Below are 21,863 nucleotides of genomic sequence, written 5' to 3' on the forward strand. Positions count from 1 at the left end.
ACAGTTTTTTGCTGGCATAGTTGGTAAATGTTAAAAACATTTGTAAACCCTAAAATCATACATGTTGGTTCCTGTCTGCTACATCTTTTGCAGCAGTCAGGCAGCTGTGAGGAGCTGAGCTGAACTCTACCCCAGCAGAAGGGGCCTGGCTGCCAGGTTGCTACAAAAAAAAAGGTAATTTACATTCAACATACAGTGCTCCAGACGTGAGGCAGAAGTTATGAAAAGCAAGGCTGGCTTGACGTATGGTTTTGATTTATAAACCAAATTAATCTGGAAAGTTTATCTATATTAATGTCAACTCTGTCATTTTTACAAAGTGAAAATATAACATCTTTTCATTTTAAAATAATGCACCAATTCTGAAGGTTTGAACATTAACATACATAGATACCAAAAGGCATTATGGGGAAAATGAGCCTCCTCATCACTGATTGGTTGGTTTATTACATGTAAAAACCAACACACACACACACACACACGTTACTGTAATGTGTGTGTTGATTTTTACAAATAAATGTGTATTTTTAAAATATTTAGGAGAAGTGATGGTCTAGTAGTTAAAGCGTTGGGCTTGAGACCAGAGCATCCTCGGTTCAAATCCCAACCTGTTCGGAAAATCACTAAGGGCCCTTGAGCAAGGTCCTTACTCCACTAGTTGCTCCCAATGTGTAATGGGCACCTTGTATGACGGCAGCCTCACAACGGGGTGAATGTGAGGCATTGATGTGTAAAGCGCTTTGAGCCTCTGATGCAGATGGAAAAGCACTATATAAATGCAGTCCATTTACCATTTATGTCTTTTTTTTTTTTTTTTTGTGGAAAAAAGGCATTTGCAAAACTGAAAATTTTGTTTGCTTAAGTGTGATTCAGCACAACGACCGTGTGATATTTGGGCGCTATTCACACTGCCATCCAGTAGATGGGTCAAAATGCATAGAACACTGCCATGTACTGGATGGCAGTGTGAATAGCGCCCAAATATCACACGGTCGTTGTGCAAGAAGAAATGGTGATGACATCAATGACAGTTAATCAAAGTAAACAGTAGTGCTGTTTGTGTCCACTGGACCTAAGCTTTGGAAATAACTGAAGAATACATTTCAACATGCAGCATTTAAAAAAAGAAAGAAAAAAAAAAAGTCAAAAGAAAGAAATAGAGTGTCTGCTTCACCTACAGTCACACATCACAGAATAATGGTTTATTTCTCTGATTTAGTACATTTCTGTATGGAACCTGCCTCTTTTACTGAACCACACCTGTTCCTAATCCATTATTAATCCAGCATCCATAAACCATCCGGCAGTTTGCAGACCTGCTGGATGGTTAATACAAGCAAAATAATTTCTCTTTTCTTTTTCCCCATTGATCTGGTGCATCAATGTTCAACCATATTTTATAAAGGAGACTTATCGGTTGCTCTTTTTAATTCGATGTATGATAAAAATTATATTTGTTGAGTTGTCAAGTTAATGTGGAGGAGATGGACTTCAAACAGTCTATTTATTCACAGACTTTCTCAGGGTACATGCCTTTGCATTTCCAAAGCCTCGGAATAAATGCTAAAGATTTACACGCATTATATGCTGGAGCATATCCATACTGTCAGCCCTGCAGACATCTATACACCACATAAATACAGGATTCCTTCCTTTTGCTACTCTCAAATTCAAGGTGACATATTACATAACAGTATATAAATACATAAACCAGCACAAACCATAATCCGCATTTGCACCTTGCTCTACCCTTCAGCATGCACAGGAGATGGAATTAGTGACTGTTACAAGCCAGATAACCACATCCTTCCATTCCTCCAGTCAACAGCAGCAGAACGACTGTCCTCGGTTACAGATTTAATTTCCAGAGTGGTGGCGGTGTGCTGAGAGATGTAGCGAAAGCTTAATGTTTGTGTCGTTTTGTCAAGGGACAAAGTGTAATGATGGTGGAAAGGACGGGGCTCTTTGAATGATCATACACTGAGTCACAAGAATCAAATTGACTGCAGTCTTTCCTCCACATGCAGCAGCAGTAAACCTCTACTGCAGCAAAATTAATCCCACTGCTAAGAACTAATTCAGAAAGGCTTTATTGCATAATTAAATCTCACCAATATAATGACATGTATTACGCAAACCACGACGACCCAAAAACGCACCAGCAGGATGCATGCCTGTGCCATTTCTGTCTGCAAACAGTTTGTTAAACAACACAGTACGTCCAGATTTGTATTCACAGCACTTCACTTTTTCCACATTTTGTTTTGTTACAGCTAGGGATGCACTAATCCACAATTTTTCACTTCAGAGCCGATCCCGATACCTGAATTTGGATATCTGCCGATAGGATACTTTTTCAATCCGATGCCAGAGCTGTGTTTGTTTTAATATTATTATTAAGGTTGATTTTATGATGATTTTCTTAAAAAAAGGAGACCTGAAAGTTGAGCTACAATTTGTCAGAAGGTGCATCTAAGATGAAAGCCTAGATTTGATGTTTTGGTGAAACAATTAAGTACTTTTATAGCCTTCTTTTTATAGACTGAAAGAGAACAGACCGCACTCTCTCTCTGCTTGTCTCTCGCCCTCTCGAAAACAGCGATTTTCGTGCTGCGCAAAGTTCAAACTTTTTGGAAACACGAAACCTTTCAACTGTAAAATAAATGTATCGTCAGACGCTCACGCGCAGGATTTTAATGGAGACTTTTTCCTCTTTCAGCGGACAGAATCTGTTTGGCTTCTCCTCCTTGGCTGCGCGCTGAGCTGGCGTTTTACAGTGAAGTGGCTAATATTTTAGCACACATTTTCAGCAACAATTCAGTTAATTTTTCGGAAACTCCGTGCTCGACAAACACACAATTTGAACCCAAGAGCCGAGCAGAAATTTGCTGCTTAGAACACTGCGGAAGAGAGCTCTCTCAAACAGCTCAGCTTCAGAAAACCTCCCCCTGCTCCCCTCCTCCCATTTGGCAGTAAACAAGCAGAGAACAAACAGCAGTTGAGAGGATTCACAGTGGCTCTTCTCCGGTATCGGAAAATGTCACGGGTGAGTCGGTATTTTCCAATATGTGAATTACGTCGGTATCGGAACCTGATACTGATCCGGGATCGGATCGGTCCCATCCTTAGTTACAGCCTTAATCCAAAATACATAAAATTCTCTTTTTTTCCTTCAAAGTTCTACACACAATACTACACAACAGCATTTTTTTTTTTTCAAAAATCTCAAAATCTATTAATAGTCATAAAAACCCTAAGAAACCACATGTACGCAAGTATTCACAGCCTTTATCATGAAGCTCAAAATTGAGCTCAGGTGCATCCTGCTTCCACAGTTAATCCATGAGATGTTTCTGCAGCTTAATTGGAGTCCACCTGGGGTAGATTCAGTTGATTTGACATGATTTGGAAAAACACACCTGTGCACATATAAGGTCCCACAACTTACAGTGCACGTCAGAGCACAAACCAAGCATGAAGTCAAAGGAACTGTCTGTAGACCTCAGACAGGATTGTCTCAAGGCACAAATCTGCCTCGAGACAGAAGGGTACAGAAACATTTCTACTGCTTTGAAGGTCCCAAATGAGCACAGTGGCACATGGCAGCCTGCTTGGAGTTTGCCAAAAAGCACAAGGACTCTCAGACCATGAGAAACAAAATTCTCTGGTCTGATGAGGCAAAGATTGAACTCTTTGGCGTGAATGCCAAAGAGTGCCCTACAGTGAAGCATGGTGGTGGCAGCATAATACTGTGGGGATGTTTTTCAGCAGCAGGAACTGGGAGACTAGTCAGGATTGAGGGATAAATGAATACAGCAATGTACAGAGACATCCTGGATGAAAACCTGCCCCAGAGTGCTCGTGATTACAGACTGGGGCGACGGTTCATCTTTCAGCAGGACCCTAGACACACTACCAAGATATCAAAGGAGTGGCTTCAGAACAATTCTGTGAATGTCCTCGAGTGGCCCAGCCAGAGTCCAGACATAAATCCGGTTGAACACCTCTGGAGAGATCTGAAAACGGCTGTGCACCGATGCTCCCCATCCAACGTGATGGAGCTTAAGAGATGCTGCAAAGAGGAATGGACAAACCTGCCCAAAGATAGGTGTACCAAGCTTGTGGGATCATATTCAAGAAGACTTGAGACTGTAATTGAGCAAAGAGTGTGAATACTTACGCACGTGATTTCTTTTTCTTTTTTTTTAATAACTTTGTAAACATTTTGTAAACTTTTTCATGTTGTCACTATGGGGTGTTGTGAGTAGAATTTTGACAAAAAAAATGAATTTACTCCATTTTGTAATAAGGATGCAACATAAAATGTGGAAAAAGTGAAGCACTGAATACATTCCAGAGGCACTGTATACACTCCATATAGTCTCCTTTTTAATAAAACAGCACGAGAGAGAGGAAAAACACTTCATGGAGAACAAAGGAAGTTAGGCCAATTCTGATTTCTACAAAAGCAACATGTCAAGCTATCACAACAACATTGTGTTTTCTCACCAAAAACAGAACAAGGAGAGACAAAGACGGTTGGGAGATTTTCCCACTGCTGAGAATTGTCATTTAGGATGGGGTTAAGTGCAGCTGTTGCTCTCTTTAATTTAATCCTAAAAGATTAAACAAACTTAATCTGTTTGACTGGATGACTAGCTGTCACACTGCCATGGTGAGCATCGGAACAGCTGACTGTTCATGATGAATGACTCGTGCTTGTCCAAATTCTTGTTTTTATAAACACTCACCTTATGAGACAATATTGGGTTCATGAGAAACCACAACACTGGTTTTAACGAAACCTAAATGATGAAATATGACTGGATAGTCTTATCTGACTGAAGGTCAAAAAATGCAAGTGCAGTGTGAAATGTTTTAACTGATCATTTTGTCCACAATGTCACTTCAGTTCTACTTTCTGAGTATGAATTATCATTTGCAGTAAAAGAGGTGAATATGCAAGCACTATAAAAACGTTTGACCACAAACTCAACTGTCTTTTAGAAGTTAAGTTTTTGTAATAGCTGACTAGTCATTTATTTAGTTCACATTATATGAACAAGCCCCAACCTCCAGCAGTCTAGAAAATCTTGCAGTTCCTTGAGTGACCACTTGAGCCAGACCACAGCCGTCACAGGGAGCTGTCATCTTTATTAAAAAAGACATCTGTGCACAGCACATTACTACTTTCAACACCAGCCACACACACAAAATTATGGTTCTTTTCTGTTCCGTCCCCTCACAGTAACTTCGCCCCCCATCACACCCTTAACTGTCACATATCCGCCCACAACCATGCCACCGACTTCTCACAGCAAAACAGAACTCACATTCAGTTTGATTGTTGGTGAATTTATTCATTTTGCCTCCTCACCCCAAATGAAATAGACCAATGTCCATTTGGAACAAGACCAGGTCTCACATTTTCAAGCAGACCATGGTCCCAATCACACCCACCATGACACCTAACTGTCAGAGGAAACTCACCATGGTCCAGCGTATGTGTGAAAGTATTGTGAATTTCAAGATGTTCCTGCTAAACAAACAAAACATCATAACAAGGAGTCTTGGTTAGCAACGTTAATCAGCAGAAAGGTGAGTCACGACTAGGAATGGGTATCGGGAACCGGTTATAAATGATTCGATCCACCGATATCAAAAGCCTTTTTGCTTAACAATTCCCTTATCGGTCCTTCAGAGTGGCGGTTGTTTTTGAGGGCGTTTGTCAGGAAAATGATCTTTTCTCTACGTTGATTGCAGACCCTGCAGCGGGTCTGTAATCAACTGTTTCTGCAGTGCGGCTTTGCTTTGAAGCAATGAGACAGTGCTCCGACCCGTTGCTTCATTGGTCCTTTGCATCAATGCTTTTCAGAAGCGGCAAGTCCACTTCTTAACTCTCTCAAAGCCATTAAAATATGTTAATCGTGAGTCACTTTTTTGTGGATTGAAGTCACTAACTGGGACTCCTGTCTTGTTGTGAGAAAGAAAGGAGACTCGCCCTCCTTTGCGTTTGTATTGCTCTAACCGCTACGCCGCTCTCTGCTGAGACAGAGTCTGATCAGAATTAATAACTTCAAAGCGAATGCTATTTCAAATGACCCCTCTTTCCAAATTTAATACAAACAATAAATTGCAATCAATCAAAAAAGTTTGTTTCCTCCGAAAATTAGACATTCTGCACTGATGTGCAGCAGCCGGCTGAGCTCGGAGGTATGGCGTGACATTCATGCCAAAATGTCTGAAAGGAAATGCTTTTGACAAAAACTACAGATTTTGTTTATTTCTATTTATGTCCAGTGTTTAAGGATCCAGTGACCAATTTCATATTTATTTACTTTAAGACTCAAAATGCTGTCGAGATAGAAACCCTGTAAAGCCTCCCTTTAGTACACTGAAAATTCACAAGAGGTACTGATAAGGGAATCGATAAGTGGAATCGATTGATAAAATCTTATCAATACCCACCCTAGTCACAACTGATATGATATATTTAAATGGCTTTGAACAAGACTGATTAATAAATTGTCAAATCAAGACATTGCGAGTTGACGCCACAGTATAAAGGCGCTGTGATGGCAGTACAATGGTGCGGTGCTGTTATTCCATTGTCTGGAGAGAACCCTGTAAAAGATCTCAATTATCCCCCATAAAATAGAGCCATGTAAAAGCATATTCATTGTTCCCATGTTTTTCATGTTGTCTTTGAGTGCTGTGTGCACACACTTCAGCACAAAGCATCATGGCTTCTATCCTGTATTCACTTGTCTCCTCAATACCCCCCCCCCCACCACAAAAAATATTTTTGTGAAAGGGTGATTTCTTTCTCCAGTCTAACACTCACAGGAAGAAAGGAAAGTAGAGCGGCAGAAGAGGGAGGGAGGAAGGAGCTTTAGCTGAAAGTCTGATCACTATGCAAGAAGATATTACTGTGGAAACAGACAGCCAGCTCCCACGATTCATTTGCTCAGCAGTGCGCAGACAAAGACACCTCCATCCTGCCTTACCTAATCACAAAGCAGCGCTAACGCACCAGCTAGGCGAGAGTCTGACGCATGAAACACAAACAAAGATGCACACATTTAAAAGCAATGTAAAACACACACAGGCTGATTGTGCTTGTTTAACACTCCATGCTAGAGTACCTTTACAAGCCCATCGGGCATCTGCTGCACACGCTTATACGTGACACCGCGTGAGTGTTTGTCTCGACTTCTGTAAGTAATCTTCCGCTAATGACCTGTAGTATCTAGAGGTTACTCTTGGTCATGTGGGTTACACTGACTGGAACAGCCAATCACTGTCTTTCAAGGATATCTAGCCATCAGCAGTGTTGACACCCTTTGACCTAAATCATCACTTCTTGTTTTGTTTAAACCCAAGACGAATCTTGTAGTAATCAGTTATGCGCCAAGCTGTGATTATAGTATTGTATGTGTTTAAAGGGCCACACTAGTAGATTTTTGTCTGAACCTAAACATAAGTTATTGGTAAGCTTTTTTCTAAACAATACAAATGCAACAAGTTGCACCTTGACACGCAAAGTTTTGGTTATGTACACAAGGTTTCACAGATGGTTTTCTGGTGACCACAATTAGATAGGAAACTCGACAAGTTGAACTTGTCTGAGATATTAGTGAGGTGACTTTGTGTAGAAAGATTCACCCTGATACACAAAATCTTTGCTGGGATATCTGGTGTACACACACTAAAGCAGTTCCTACACCTGCTCCGATATCGATAATGTGATACTATGAGGCGTACAGCTGTATTTTAACAAGAAAACCTTAAATTCTAATCTCAGCTCAAACACATGGGCCACTCAAGACTCAGCTGACATTTCCATCCAATAAAAAGTTGTAAAACTTTGACACTGATACACAACCACTGTGTATCACTTCTGTTTTGGTGACTGGTGAAACTGCATTAATTGTACTGCATGAATTAATACTATACACACACACACAGTACAACAAGACAACCTATAAAACCAATTAAAAAAAATTCATACTTGGCGATACAACAAAGTAAAGAAGATCTTTATTAATCTTATCTGGTGCGCAAATCTTTTTTTATATGGCAATTACAACTTTTGTTTTTCAGCTCACTGATACATTCAGAATCAAGTGGGTCAAACAAATAAAAGGCTTATTACTGCCATACAAAATAGTTATCGTATTAAATGATGCAAATCTCGCTCCCAGCCAGGTACCATCATAATTTTGCAATCCTCTCCAGGCAGTTATCACAGTTCTAAGTAGGCTTGGGTATCAAGAACCGGTTCTTTTTGAGAATCGTTAAGAAATTATTCGATCCACCGACATCAATAGCCTTTTTGCTTAGCGATTCCATTATCAGTACTTCAGAGCGCCCGTTGTTTTTGAGGGTTTTGTTGGGAAAATGATCATTTCTCTACGTTGATTGCAGACCCTGCAGCGGATCTGTAATCAACCACTTCTGCAGCACAGCTCTGCTTTGAAGCTTGAACCAATGAAGCAGTGCTCCGATCCGTTTCTTTGTTGGTTCTCTGATTTGATGCTTTTCAGAAGTGGCAAGTCCACTTCTTAACCCCTCTCAAAGCCATTTAAAAATGTCAATCGTGAGTCACGTTTATGCAGATTAAAGTCACTAACTGGGACTCTTTTCTTGTTGCAGGCAAGAAACGACAATCGTCCTCTCTTCCGTTGGCACAGCTCCAAACACTGCGCCGCTCTCTGCCGAGTCAAGCTAGAGTCCAGTTGAAATGAATAACTTCAAAGCGAATAACTGTTTTAAATCAAATGACTCCTCTTTCCAAATGTTGTAATACAAACCATAAACTACAATCAACCAAAACGTGTTTTTCTTCTCAAAATGAGACGTCCTGCGTTCTTTATGAATTACATTGATGCTAATGTGCAGCGCAGCCGACTAAGCTCAGAGGTACGGAGGGAGTGACATTCATGCCATTAATGTCTGAAAGGAAATGCTTGACAAAAACTACATATTTTTTTTATTTCTATTTATGTCCAGAAAGCAAGGATCCAGTGATCAATTTCATTTTTATTTACTGTAAGACTCAATAAAATGCTGTTGACAAAGAAAACCTGTAAAGCCTACTTTTAGTAGACAGAAAATTCACAAAAGGTATCGATAAGGGAATCGAATCAATAATGGCATTGATAAAATCTTATCGATACCCATCCCTAGTTCCAAGATAGAGCCTCACTGAGCACAATTTACAGCTTAATCACTGAAGGACTGACGGAGATGGAGTGTGAGAAAGGGAGGCAGACATGGATATCGTTTACTTTAATTTAATGCACATTCTGAAATGTCTGCAGTCAAAGACCAAATGACAGTTTAGAGAAACAAAGTGATTCCAAAAACAACAATATGAATGCACCAGCTTCAACCAGCTCACTAATGCAGCCCTCTGGGAAATACAAAGTTGGATGAACAAAAATAAAATCAGTTCTGTAATGTGTTTTGTAGAAACCAATACAAGTAATACAGAGTTCATTGTTGCCGCTGCTGCCTCATGCCAGTTTGTGTTATTGACAAGTCATGGGGACAACTCCTGAAAACGCCATTTGAATTATAGTAATGGCATTTGCCCCAATTCTCTTTGCACAAATAAAGTTATTCTTATTAGAACCATGATCCTATTAGAAATATGGATTGAGAGTCTGCTGCTACAAATAAAAATCACAAGCAATGACATTGTAAAATCTCTCATCGTGAAAACAAATGTGTAGACTATGATTGGAATAAACATATTTTCCAAACAATAACTTTTTAACTTGTTTTTCTGGTCCTGTGATGTATATATCAAACCAAATTGCAAATAAAAAAGATACTGCATTTTCATCTACAGCCATAAGATGGCACTGTATAAACACTGACAATCGCTTCCTGTATACTGATCTGAATGAGGTACCTTCTGATCCACACTCCAGAGCAGCAGGTGGTAATGCACCATTAAGCTGGATATGAAATTCCATAAAACACAAAGAAGAATTGAATGAGAAAGCTGAGTCGTGTCTTAGCAAATGAGCAAAATTAATAAATCATGCTCTCAAACTGAAAGACCACACTGTTGAACAGAGGAAATAATCATACGCTCTTAAAATGCACTTTGTCTTGTGTGGCGCAGCCAGAACAGTAATGATGAGGACAGCTGGGCTAAGGTAAGGCTAACTATAATGTCTTAAAAATGCGTGAGGTTTAAAAGATTGAATTACATTTACTGAGGTGAAGGTGCACATGTACAGCTTTGAACATATGGTGAGAAGAAGCAGTGTACACGTGTCTTATACAACAGCATTAACTAGCGCAGATGAGTGTGTTCACTCCAAAAATCACTTAATTTTGACATTTATGTTGATGAGCTTGTATATTTGGCTATCTAGCTATACTGTTAATTGTGATATTTTGACACTGTTTCTATGTATGTGTAGTGTTATTTGCATGTTTTGATGTAACATTTGTTTTGTTACTAATATTGTGAAGTAATCTGTGATCATTTAAAAGTGTGATAGAAGTATGTTATGTTATGCCACAGTGACCACTCTCAGGTTTAGGACTCAAGCTCTTTCAGGGATATCACAGGACTTTCCTGTTGGTATTCCCTGACAGTCATTGCTACACTTTTTAGGGTGGCCCAAGGGTCATGGAGCACTTACCAGCACATCACTAAGAACTTATTTTGGTATACAGATATAACCACAGAATGAAATAGCCTTAAGAGAAGCAATGATGAAAGCAGGACGTCTAACTCCACTGCATTTCGCTCTTGATCCAACAAAAGCTGGTGAATGGCACTGAATTCAAGGAGGTCATGCGCCAAACAGCATCACAACGTTCCTGTGATGTCATAGATAAAGCCAGCGGAAACTGCACAACAGGACGCACATCCACGCAAACTGTTGCAAAGGTCACCGACATAGAAACTTAAAAGGAGATAATTTTGTAAGAAACAAGATGTTCTTCATGCTTATCAAGTGATGCGTCTAGAATGTCTGGACAATAACACTCATATGCACATTTTAGCTATATTTATTTAAGCAGGTTTTTATTACAATAAATATGTTATTTATTTATTTTTGTATTTTGTGAGGTTTTGAAATGGCATTCCCACCACCCAATACGATCATGCAAAATCCACCTTGTATTGTTTGATTTGGCATCATATTGGTATGATTAAAAATCATACTCAACCCTGATTACTTGTTTTAAGAAATGTTTGTTCTAATGTAGGAAAGCATGCTTTGAAAAAATTGGACTTCCTACATTGCTCAATAAACCTGAAATATCAAATAGGAGCTAAAACCTTGCAATACCGCATTTAATATAATAATTTATGGGGGACAAAAAAAAAAATTGAATCTGTTTCACTGTTGCCTCGCAACACGAACTGTGTCTTCACAGACGACCTGACAGGTTAGGTTTTCCACATTATGCCCTTATCTGTGCGCCTTGTCTTTGACAGCTCTGACTTCCTCCTACAGTCCAAACAAATGTAGATAAAAGTGAAACCGAAGAGCTGTGAATGTATTTTTTTTTTTTTTTTTGCTTTGTTTTGTCTTTCCCCCCTCTGCCCTTCTCCCAGCTGGAGACCCATCCCAGCTTACCCCATCTCTCCCCCAAAGACTGCTGGGAAAAGGTTAATCCATCCCTTAATAGTCTAAATAAGTAAACAGCCAGGTCCAAAAGTATCTGGACAACAATAAGCTACAATTGCAGACATCACTTACACAGTGCATTATAGGTGACCACAGCTATGAGATCACAAGATGTCCATAAATCATGAAAAGGAAAGACACACGACATCCATGACTTTTCACAATAAGCTCAGAATATTTTTCTAAGAGAAAATTCAATAAAGAAGTTTACAGTAATGGAAGTAGACTAAATGATTTGGATGTTTTACAAAAAGGTGGAGCACAGATTAAGACAAGTCTGCAAACCATCTTTTCCATCACCTGGAAAGGTATAATCATTTAGCTTTATTTATATTATTTCAAAAAGGTACAAGGCAGGCTAACTTGTTTAGTGCATGCTAGCAAACCCTCCGTTTAAATTCCAGGTAACTGCATTATTAAATTACATCATGATAAATTCCAATATTGATTAATACTAGGGAATCTACGACCACTACCTTTGTGCTACCACTACCCCAGGACTATACCAAACCAACCTTTTAGGTTTGTAGATGACCCCAAAACACAATCAGGATGTTCCCAAAATTTTTAGATAACCCCAAAACACAATCAGGATGTTCCCAAAAATAAAAACTGGCCTCAAGCCAGTCATCCAAGATGGCATCCGAGATGGCCGCCAAAATAGAGTTTTTCACTAAAACACCTTTAAACAACTTAAATATCACAGAGATTCAATGGGAAGACCATTGCAGGTCACAGCAAACTCATTTGTGCCTAAATTCATTCATGGGTTTAAGATTCAAAATAGACCCTTATCGTTGAATCTCTGTGATATAAGTTGTTTATATGTTGTGTAAAGGTATGTTACTGGAAAACCCTTTTTTGGCAGCCATATTGGACGCCATCTTGGAAAACTGGCTTGAGGCCAGTTTTTATTTTTGGGTACATCCTTCTTGTGTTTTGGGGGTCATCTAAGGAACCTAAAAAAGTTGGTTTAGTCCTGGGGGAGGGGGGTGGAGAGGTAGTAGTCATAGTTCCCCTAGTATAAATTAAGCATTCTTATCTTTCTCCTATAGATTGTGGGTGTAGCCATCTCAGGGTGGATTGGCTCAGTGGGTGTGTCAGGAAGCAGAAATCCAACTATGTTTTTGTTACATATGTCACGGAAGTCAAAAACGAGCCATTTCAAGCCTATATTTTTTTTTCTAATAGCAGAGGGGTTTCCACATATGTATGCATAGAATAAAACTTTGACTATGTTTCACATAAAGTTTAAAGTATCTGTACCAGTAATTCAAAAAATTATTTGCACACTGACACACAGCACAGGTGTTCCTATTTTTCTGGCTACTCAGTGCATATCAAGACTAATGATTACATAGTATTTAAAAAATTTTAATAAGCATAAAAATATTTTATATTTACAGAATCACAGCTAATATACGAGTTAAAATGTTGACTAACTGCTTCAAGCCTAACCAAGCTAAACAAACATCATTAGCCAAGTTTGAAGCACGACTCTGTGGAAATGTGTTTTTTTTTTCCCCTTAACTCACAAGATTTTATTTACTTATTTATATTTTTAAGGGAGACGTTTTTAAATAGTACTCCCTTTACAAGACCGTTATTTTTTTACAGGTTTGAATGAAGGAGAAATGGAAATTCTTACCCAGCACGTAAATCGTAACAAAGTTTCATGAACACTGAGATTTGCTTCGGTCTTCTTTATGCGTCAGTACACCTGCTGCATCAGTACGTCCACACTGACGCCCGTCTCTCACGGCCAAAGCTGCGCTGCGTCCATCGCAAAAAGCATCCTCTTTTGGTTCCGTTAACCGAGTAAAAGTCGTCTCCTTACAGCCAGTGGGTGGTTACACGGATATCGTTGAAGAGGGGAGAATACCAGTTGCGTCCGCTCCTCCCCAGAGAGTAGATTGAAGCCCCGCTCGTCGTCTAACGCTTCAGGGTTTCAGAACAGGGCCGGGGCGTGACGTCACTGATGGTCGCTGATTTCTTAAAGGGGCCGTCAGGTGTGAAGCTTCAGCCAGCTCAGCTAACCAGCGCCACCCCGCGGCTGCCCGTTCTGTCACATAGTGCTCAATAATCAAACAGGTGTCGTCGAAAAGGGGCAAATTATCACGAGATTCGTTCAAAAACCCCAACGCTGGCAACATCAACAAAAATGTAGATGAGTGGGTGAGTGAGTGAGCTAATCCATCCAAGCCAGGTTGTGTAAGCAATCAAGCAAAAACAATAAATAGTATCATCATCTAATTCATCAAATTAAAAGACCACATCATGCAAACGTATTGTTTAGATGGTGGTTAACTTTGATGCACCAGACAAATCAAAAATTCAACTTTGTTTTGCCTATGTGATATCCTATAGACATGTCTGCCACCTGCTGGATGGTTAGTCAACAGGAAGACATCAGACGCTGTGCTCAGTGAGGCCTCAATACATCAACAACTGGCTCTAACGAAAAAAATTTGGAAACATTCCACTTGATTTGCGCCCCCTAGTGTTGAAACATAAAAAAACGCAAGTGAATGAATTAGGATCACAGTGTTTTGATTCCTAAACAATGCTTAAGTAACAATGAAAATATAAGTCAAACTTTTATTATTTATAGATTTCTTGCTCATTCTCCTTTGAAACGCTGTTGCTTACCGACTGATTTTTTGCGGCAAAATAATTCAGTCAAAAAAGCAACTTTGTCTGCCACCTGCTGGATAGTTCAAGAATGTACACCCACATCAAACTGAATTTCATATTTAAACGCAACAGTCAGTGCTGCGTCAGTATGTGCGCTAGTCATACCAGCACTGATACTAGCGTGTTTCCCTGTTGGGGGTGCTAATGGGCGCTAACCTCCACGCATCACAAAGAAGATCAAAGCACACAAGTTTTGAAAAGAGGTCACACCGTGTTTCTATATTGAACATTCTATAGTTTACTTTTTTATATTACATTTTTTTAATAATTACATCAGCAGGCTAATTCCCCACGAGCTATACTACTAACTGTAAAGAGCGCCACTCAAGTTTAATAATATAATGTTAGATAAGATTAATTCTGCATTCAGAAATGTAATCAGTTTACTGCTGTTCTGTGAAGGACTACAAGTGTCACTGGAACAGTCATTAAAACTAGCAATAAAAATAAGCATTAATACATCTGTAAGCAAATGAATGTACGACATGTAAAGAAATAGACTTAAAGTATAAAGAAATTAATTATTATTACAGTTTAATCAATAAAAAGAGGAATTCTAAAAAGAATTTACAAATCAAATCAATAAATGGTTCAAATTAAAAAGGAATTTGTGCATTTGCATGCTTTTATTGTACAATTAATTCTAAATTCATTCATTCATTAATTGAATGCTTTCATAATAACGCTGGTGTTGGCAAAATTGTGTCATCACATATTACTATATAACTAGCAGCATTTTTGTTATTAAAATATTTATGTAGAGAATTCAAGCATTTTATTTTTTCTTTTCCAAGCACTAACCTTTGCATGTTTGTTGTGTCAGATTGTGTGATTTCCGCCGTCTGCCTGCACCAAATCCTATCCAACCCAACGTTTTTGGAAATCCATCTCATTCCACGAGCTCAGCAGTTTTTATGATGAAGGGACGTCGAGTTGATTTCGTCCTTCGGTTGTCCCTTTCTCACCTGAATGCCCGAAATATCACACTGCGAGTACATGATAAGAAAAAAATGATCATGAGGAGTTCAAAAGAGAAAGTGAGAGAGTGTTGAGCTGAAACGGGAGCTCACTGACCCCTGACCCCCAGAGATGAGACCGTAGATTACAGGGATGTAATCACAACACTTCGTGTGTCTGATGTCAGACGGTCAGTGAGGACAATGAGGATCAGTGCAGCTTCGGCCTGAATGTTCTAAAACCAGAACAGGCCCAATGTTACAGATGGGGCAGCACAGTACTCCAAGAGCCCATAGAGAGGGGTCAGAAGGCAGCAGAAAGCAATTGTGCCATATCACCAAAAACCTGACTTCATATATATATATATATATATATATATATATATATATATATATATATATATATATATACAGAAAGTATTCACAGTGCTCCACTTGTTCCACATTTTGTTATGCCACAGCCTTATTCCAAAATGGATGAAATTCTTTTTTTTTTGTTCAAAAATCTACACACAATACCCCATAATGACATTGTGAAAAAGTTTAGGGTTTTTTTTTTTTGATTTTTGCAAATTAAAAAAAATATAAAAACAGTAACAGTTCATCTTTCAACAGGACAATGACCCTAAGCACACAGCCAAAATATCAAAGGAATGGCTGCAGGAAAACTCTGTGAATGACCTTGAGTGACCCAGCCAGAGCCCAGACCTGAATCCGATTGAACATCTCTGGAGAGTTTCTGTGTAGGCTCTCAGTTGTCCAGGTGGTTTCCATAGTAGAGAAGCTTGAATCTTCAACTGGACTGGGTTGCTTGACGCAAGGACGTTTCGCTTCAAATCGCAGAAGATTCCTCAGCTAAAATTCTTGCTCTGGTAGTCTGACTTCTGTCTTGACTCTTATAGAGAAGAATAAACAGAAGCCACAAAAGCTAAATTAAATTAGTTCACCCTAAGGACAGGATCCCTAGTTACAAACAGAGCAATGTAGAGTATTCCATTAGATGTCAGGAAAACTGTAACGAACACTACATAGGTGAGACTAAACAACCTTTACACAAAAGGCTATACCAGCACCGCAGAGAGGGCGCCAGTGGACCTCAGTCTGCAGTTCATCTCCACCTTAAAGACACTAACCACACGTTTGAGGACAAGGAAGTTAAAATATTAGCCAGAGAGAAGAAATAGTTTGAGAGAGGGGTCAAGGAGGCATTCTATGTGAAACAGTTGAAACCCAACCTTAACCAGGGAGGGGGTCTGAGACACGCTTTGTCCCCTGTTTACAATGGGGTACTCAGGTCAAAGCAGTTTCAGTCTTTTATTCATGGTAATGAGTCATTCACGTCATCAGGAGAGTTGTCAAGGGAGCCATCAGGAGAGTCGTCAAGGGAGCCATCAGGAGAGACATCCGTCCCATCATTAGGAGGGACAGCTGCCCTGTCATTAGGAGGGTGCTAACTAGTGCACAATAGGTGCTAATTAGAGCTATTGTTTAGTCACTAGCCTATAGCAGTCTGCCTCTCAGTAGGAGGGGTCTGGTTAGGTTTAAAACTCCAGCTTTTGTGGCTTCTGTTTATTCTTCTCTACAACAAGAGTCAAGACAGAAGTCAGACTACTACTTACGATCTGAAAATGGCTGAGCACCGACGCTCCCCATCCAACCTGATGGAGCTTGAGAGGTGCTGCAAAGAGGAATGAGCAAAACTACTCAAAGATAGGTGCACCAAGCTTGTGGCATCATATTCAAGAAGACTTGAGGCAGTAGTTGCTGCTAAAGGTACATCAACAAAGTGTTGAGCAAAGGCTGTGAATACTTATGCTTATGTGGCTTATTAGTTTTTTTTTATTTTTAAAAAATGTGCCAAAAAAATGCAACAAAACTTTTTTCATTTTGTCATTATGGGGTGTTGTGCGTACAATTTTGAGGGGAAAAATTTATTTAATCCATTATGGAATGGAATTTCATTTATATAGCGCCAAATCACAACAAAGCTGCCTCAAGGTGGTTCACACATATAAAGTCGAACCTTACCAACCCCTAGAGCCCTAAAAGTAAATAAGCCTTCTCAATATAAACATTTCTAAAATGATCTATTTCTAAAGTTATACAGGTTTATGTTGAAGAGGAAGATTTTCTTAAAACGACGACCTGAAAGTTCAGCTACAATTTGCCAGAAGGTACATCTGAGATGCAAGTCTAGATTTAATGTTTCTGTGAAAGAAAATCCTTCTCTGTACCAATGCATCATGAAGCTGTATAACTGGTGATACAAAATGCAAAACACGCACTGTGCACAATTTCTCCAATCACAGCCACGGAAGCCTATAACTTCTTCTGGGTTGTCTGGGTGTCTTGGTGGCTTTCCTCACTCTTATCCTTCTTGCACAGTCACTCAGTTTTTGAGAACGGTCTACCCCACACAGATTTTCCATAGAGTGACATACTGTTTGTATTTCTTCATAACTGATGTAAATAGAATCTAAGACATATTCGGTGACTTGGAAATGTTCATGTATCCATCTCCTGACTAGTCTGAAGAAAACTGGCAATTAAACTGATTATTTACAGGTGTTAAACCAAAGCGGCCCATTATTTATGCAACCCATCATCTTGGCTTTTATATTTTTAATTATTTTTTATCAAGTTGTAGAGATTTATTTGAGTTTGAGTTTAAGGAAGATAATTTTAGAAATTTTTATATTGAGAAGCTTGATTTACTTTTTGTTTTAGGAATGGCATAAACAAATTAAAATGTGTGAAATCTCAAGAGGCCCAATACTTTTGGAGGGCACTGTATACTGGAGTGCTTACCAAAACTCTACTGCACCTGCATTAATGGTAAATGTCCAGCAGGAGGAGATATTGCTCTGTTTCAGGTACCTTGGGTATTGACTAATGTGGGACACCACCAAGGACCACCACCCTGTTGGCTCCAGTGACCTTAACCTATGATCTTTTGACTCCCAATTCAACAGGCTTCTTGTAGTCCTCATGGCTAACACACATACCAAGTTTGGTGACAATGACAGAATTTGGAAAGAGGTTATTGCGCTCATAATATTTTAACAAAGTACACTCCAGTGACCTTGACCTATGACCTTTTGACTCCCAATTCAACAGGCTTCTTATAGTCCTCATGCCTAACACACATACCAAGTTTGGTGACAATGAGGCAATTTGGAAAGAGGTTATTGCACTCACAATATTTTTACAAAGTACACTCCAGTGACCTTGATCTATGACCTTTTGACTCCCAACTCAACAGGCTTCTTGGTGTCAATATGTGTAATGTATACATGAATTTTTGTGACAATCGGATCAGTACAATTAAAGTAATTGTACTCAGATGTAAAATGTCATATGACTGACTGACTTGTGTGTTGGCCTTCCTTACCTTGGCCGGGAACAAGTTGTACCTCAGGATGTTCAAGTTATTTTGCAGTTCTGCAACATGCTGGCCCTGGAGGGTGGTGGGCTAGTTAGTGTCTTTTCTTTTTTCTCTCTCTCTTCACACATTTCTTGCAACCATGTTGATGAGTTTGAAACTTGGGAGAGTGGAAAAAAAAAAACTATTTTGTGCAAAACATCCTTTGTGTTTTTTCTGGCTTTGGCCTCTTATGAGGTTTTGCCTTGAAACATATTCAATAAGATTAATTAAAAAATAATCCAGTCATCTCGTGGGATTATTTTGCAAGAACCAGACAAAATTGCAAAAAAAAAAAAAAAAAAAAAAATACCTGCATCTATTTCTATAGGGAAAATTAAACATGTTCTTCCTAGATTATAATTAAACACCTTTTAGGATGCCTCTGTAGAAATGATTGCACTAATCCTAATCTGTAAATACTCAATCAGAGATTATAGCCATCGCGGTTACTCCCGCTTTGAGAGGGGATTCCCAGTAGTCACGCTCAACACAATACGCAGACACAAGGTGAAATTCTCTTCAGACTTCTTCTCACACAGCGTAGGCTTGGTGATATTTCCCAAATCCTCCCTGTAATAAATCTCTTAATCCCAAACTAGCATTTTCTAGAGGGTTGCACAGCCACGCTGATCTTACGCAACCGGCGGGCTCGGAGTCAATCACATTTAGGAACATAAGCAGGTTGTTGATGCAGAACGCATTTAGATATGAGGAATCCATTTCTTTACACAAATTATTAAATTCAATCTGGAATAAGTGGATTTTTTTTTCTTTAAAATAAATTCTATCATGCAGGAGATCAACTAATTTGAATGAATTGGCTACGTTAATGTCTGCTGCAGGTATTTTAGATATTCAGCTAATGTCCTTTAAAGGGTTAATTTCAGCAAAGATCAAGGTCATTGGGGTCAAAGGTCACAGAGGTGTGACGTATGTCAGGGAAGTTGAACATTGAGAAATTTTGTTAAAAGCAAAGGAGTTCCCACACAAACAATTGTTGGAATTTTGTAAAATGTTGTAAACAATTTGGTATTTTTAACCTTTGGTGAGTTCTGCATGTGTTTTCTGATTGGCCTCCACTAGATGGCCCAGTCGGACCAGAGAGCCGGTGCTTCTGAACCTGCTGCAGGCTCTAATACGTTTGAATAATTTAGCTTCCCTGGCTGCGATGGAGTGGAGATAAAGATGAGGGCCTGGTCTGGTTTCAAAACCAAGATTTGATCTCAAACTGTACACAAGGTAAAGATGTAGACGTGACCATCGAGGTTCAAATAACCTCCAGAAGGTCAAGCTGAAGGAAGACGAGTTGAGCTGCTGCAGATGTTCTCCATGAAATATCAGATCTGTTTGAATTTTCCAGTCAAATCCCTCCAGTTGTCACTTTTTGGCCAAGCTCCAACACATTATGTGTTGCTGTACTTCATCTTTGTCTTCGTCCCACCTAAAAGAAAGATCGGCTCTGGTTGCCATCACGACTGACTCCCCAATAGGTTTCGAGAAACCCGACCCTCCTGTCTAACCTTTCACTCTGCCTCCTTACTTACTCCACCATATCGGTTGGTCTTTGTAGACAAGAGAGAGGAACACAATGCAACACAAGATAGTTAAAAAAAAAAAATTATCATCAGCTTTAATTTTGTACAGTAGCAATCTTTTTTTTTCTTTCCAGTGTCTTAAAACCATAAAAAATAAATATACATTATCTTACAAAACAATTTCCAGTGTGTTGGATCATATAAAAACAAAAACATTTATCAACAACATGAGGACAAAACACTGGCGTCTGAACAGAAGGCGTGTCTGGTCCACAGGCGTTCAGTGAGCGGTAAACATTAGGTTGATTTAAATTAGCTGCATTACGCGTAAGAGTTGGCATCGGTTCACCTTTAACACTCATTATCCAGTAGCAGTTAGCAGTCGATGCTAACTGTTTCTGACGCTAACCATGATTAATGCTGAATTGTGGTTGATTCTGACCTCAATAGATGTCAACCGCAGTTAATGTTAACCACATTTTATGCTAATTGTAATTGATGTTAATAGCAGGTGAAGGTAATCTTGGTTGAGGCGAGTCATGGTTTATGCTAACGGTGACTGATCCTGATCACAGCTGATGCTAACGCCGATACTAACTGTGACTGATGCTAACTGTGACTAATCACGGCAGTTGCTAATAGGGATTGATGGTGACCGAAATTGATGCCAACCATGTTACATAATTACTGAGGCTTATGCGAACTGTGATTGTTGGAATGCAAACTATGACTGGCACTGATCTCGACTGATGCTAACCATATTTGACGCTAATCATGACTGATTCTGACTGATGCTAATAGAAGCTGATGGTAACCTTAGTTGATGCTAACCACAGTTTATGCTAACGGAGACTGATCATGATCACAGCTGATGCTAGCCCCAATACTGACTGTGACTGATGCTAACTGTGACTGACACCAGTGTGATTGATGTTAATCATGCTTGTTGCTAACAGTGATTGATGCCGACCACGTTAGATATTTACTGAAGTTGATGCGAACTGTGATTGTTGTAAATCATGACCGGTGCTGACCTCAATGGATGCTAACTGTATTTGATGCTAATCACAGATTGTAATTGGTGCTGTTTGCTAATAGCAACTGATGCTGTGATTGATACTGTCCATGAATGATGCTAACCCTGATTGACACTGACCGTAAGAAGAAACAGAAGTAAGTCTTATATAGGCAATGAGGCCCGCTGGTGCCGGTGCTTAGCTCCAGATTCCGTCCCGTCAAGTGGATAGGAGGCTGCGACTCCTCCTGGACACGGCACAGATTACTTCCTCAGCTAAGGCTGCTACCCATTTACAGCTGGGTGGACTGAGACAATGTAGATTAAGTGTCTTCTTCAAGGACAGACAGGTCACCTAAATGGGATTCGAACCCAGGTCTACATATTGGCAAACTAGCTCCTTATCCCCTCAGCCACCTGCTCTACGAAAATAATAAATATCGACCGTGACTCATGCTAACTGTGATTGACGCTAACCATAGCTAATGCTAACTGTGATTGACGCTAACCCTGTCCAATGCTAAGTGCAGTTAACACAAATGTTAGTGTCAACTGCAGCCTCCATTTTCTTGAATA

At 39.5% G+C, this 21,863-nt stretch overlaps 1 protein-coding gene across 2 annotated transcripts in view; it reads right to left on the bottom strand.

Annotated features, from left to right (window-relative positions):
* The window catches only part of gramd4a (GRAM domain containing 4a), a 55,080-nt gene extending 41,471 nt beyond the window's left edge, over window positions 1-13,609 (bottom strand). Inside the window, exon 1 of one of the 2 annotated variants that reach the window (XM_034163604.1) lies at window positions 13,312-13,609. In XM_034163604.1, the coding sequence (XP_034019495.1) occupies window positions 13,312-13,340 (29 nt within the window). In that variant the 5' untranslated portion in view covers window positions 13,341-13,609. The remainder of the gene's footprint in view (window positions 1-13,311) is intronic. The other variant, XM_034163605.1, reaches the window with a different exon arrangement.
* Window positions 13,610-21,863: the final 8,254 nt, after the last annotated feature.

This window comes from Thalassophryne amazonica, chromosome 22 (genome assembly GCF_902500255.1).
Source record: "Thalassophryne amazonica chromosome 22, fThaAma1.1, whole genome shotgun sequence".
In the NCBI taxonomy this organism is placed as follows: Eukaryota; Metazoa; Chordata; class Actinopteri; order Batrachoidiformes; family Batrachoididae; genus Thalassophryne; species Thalassophryne amazonica.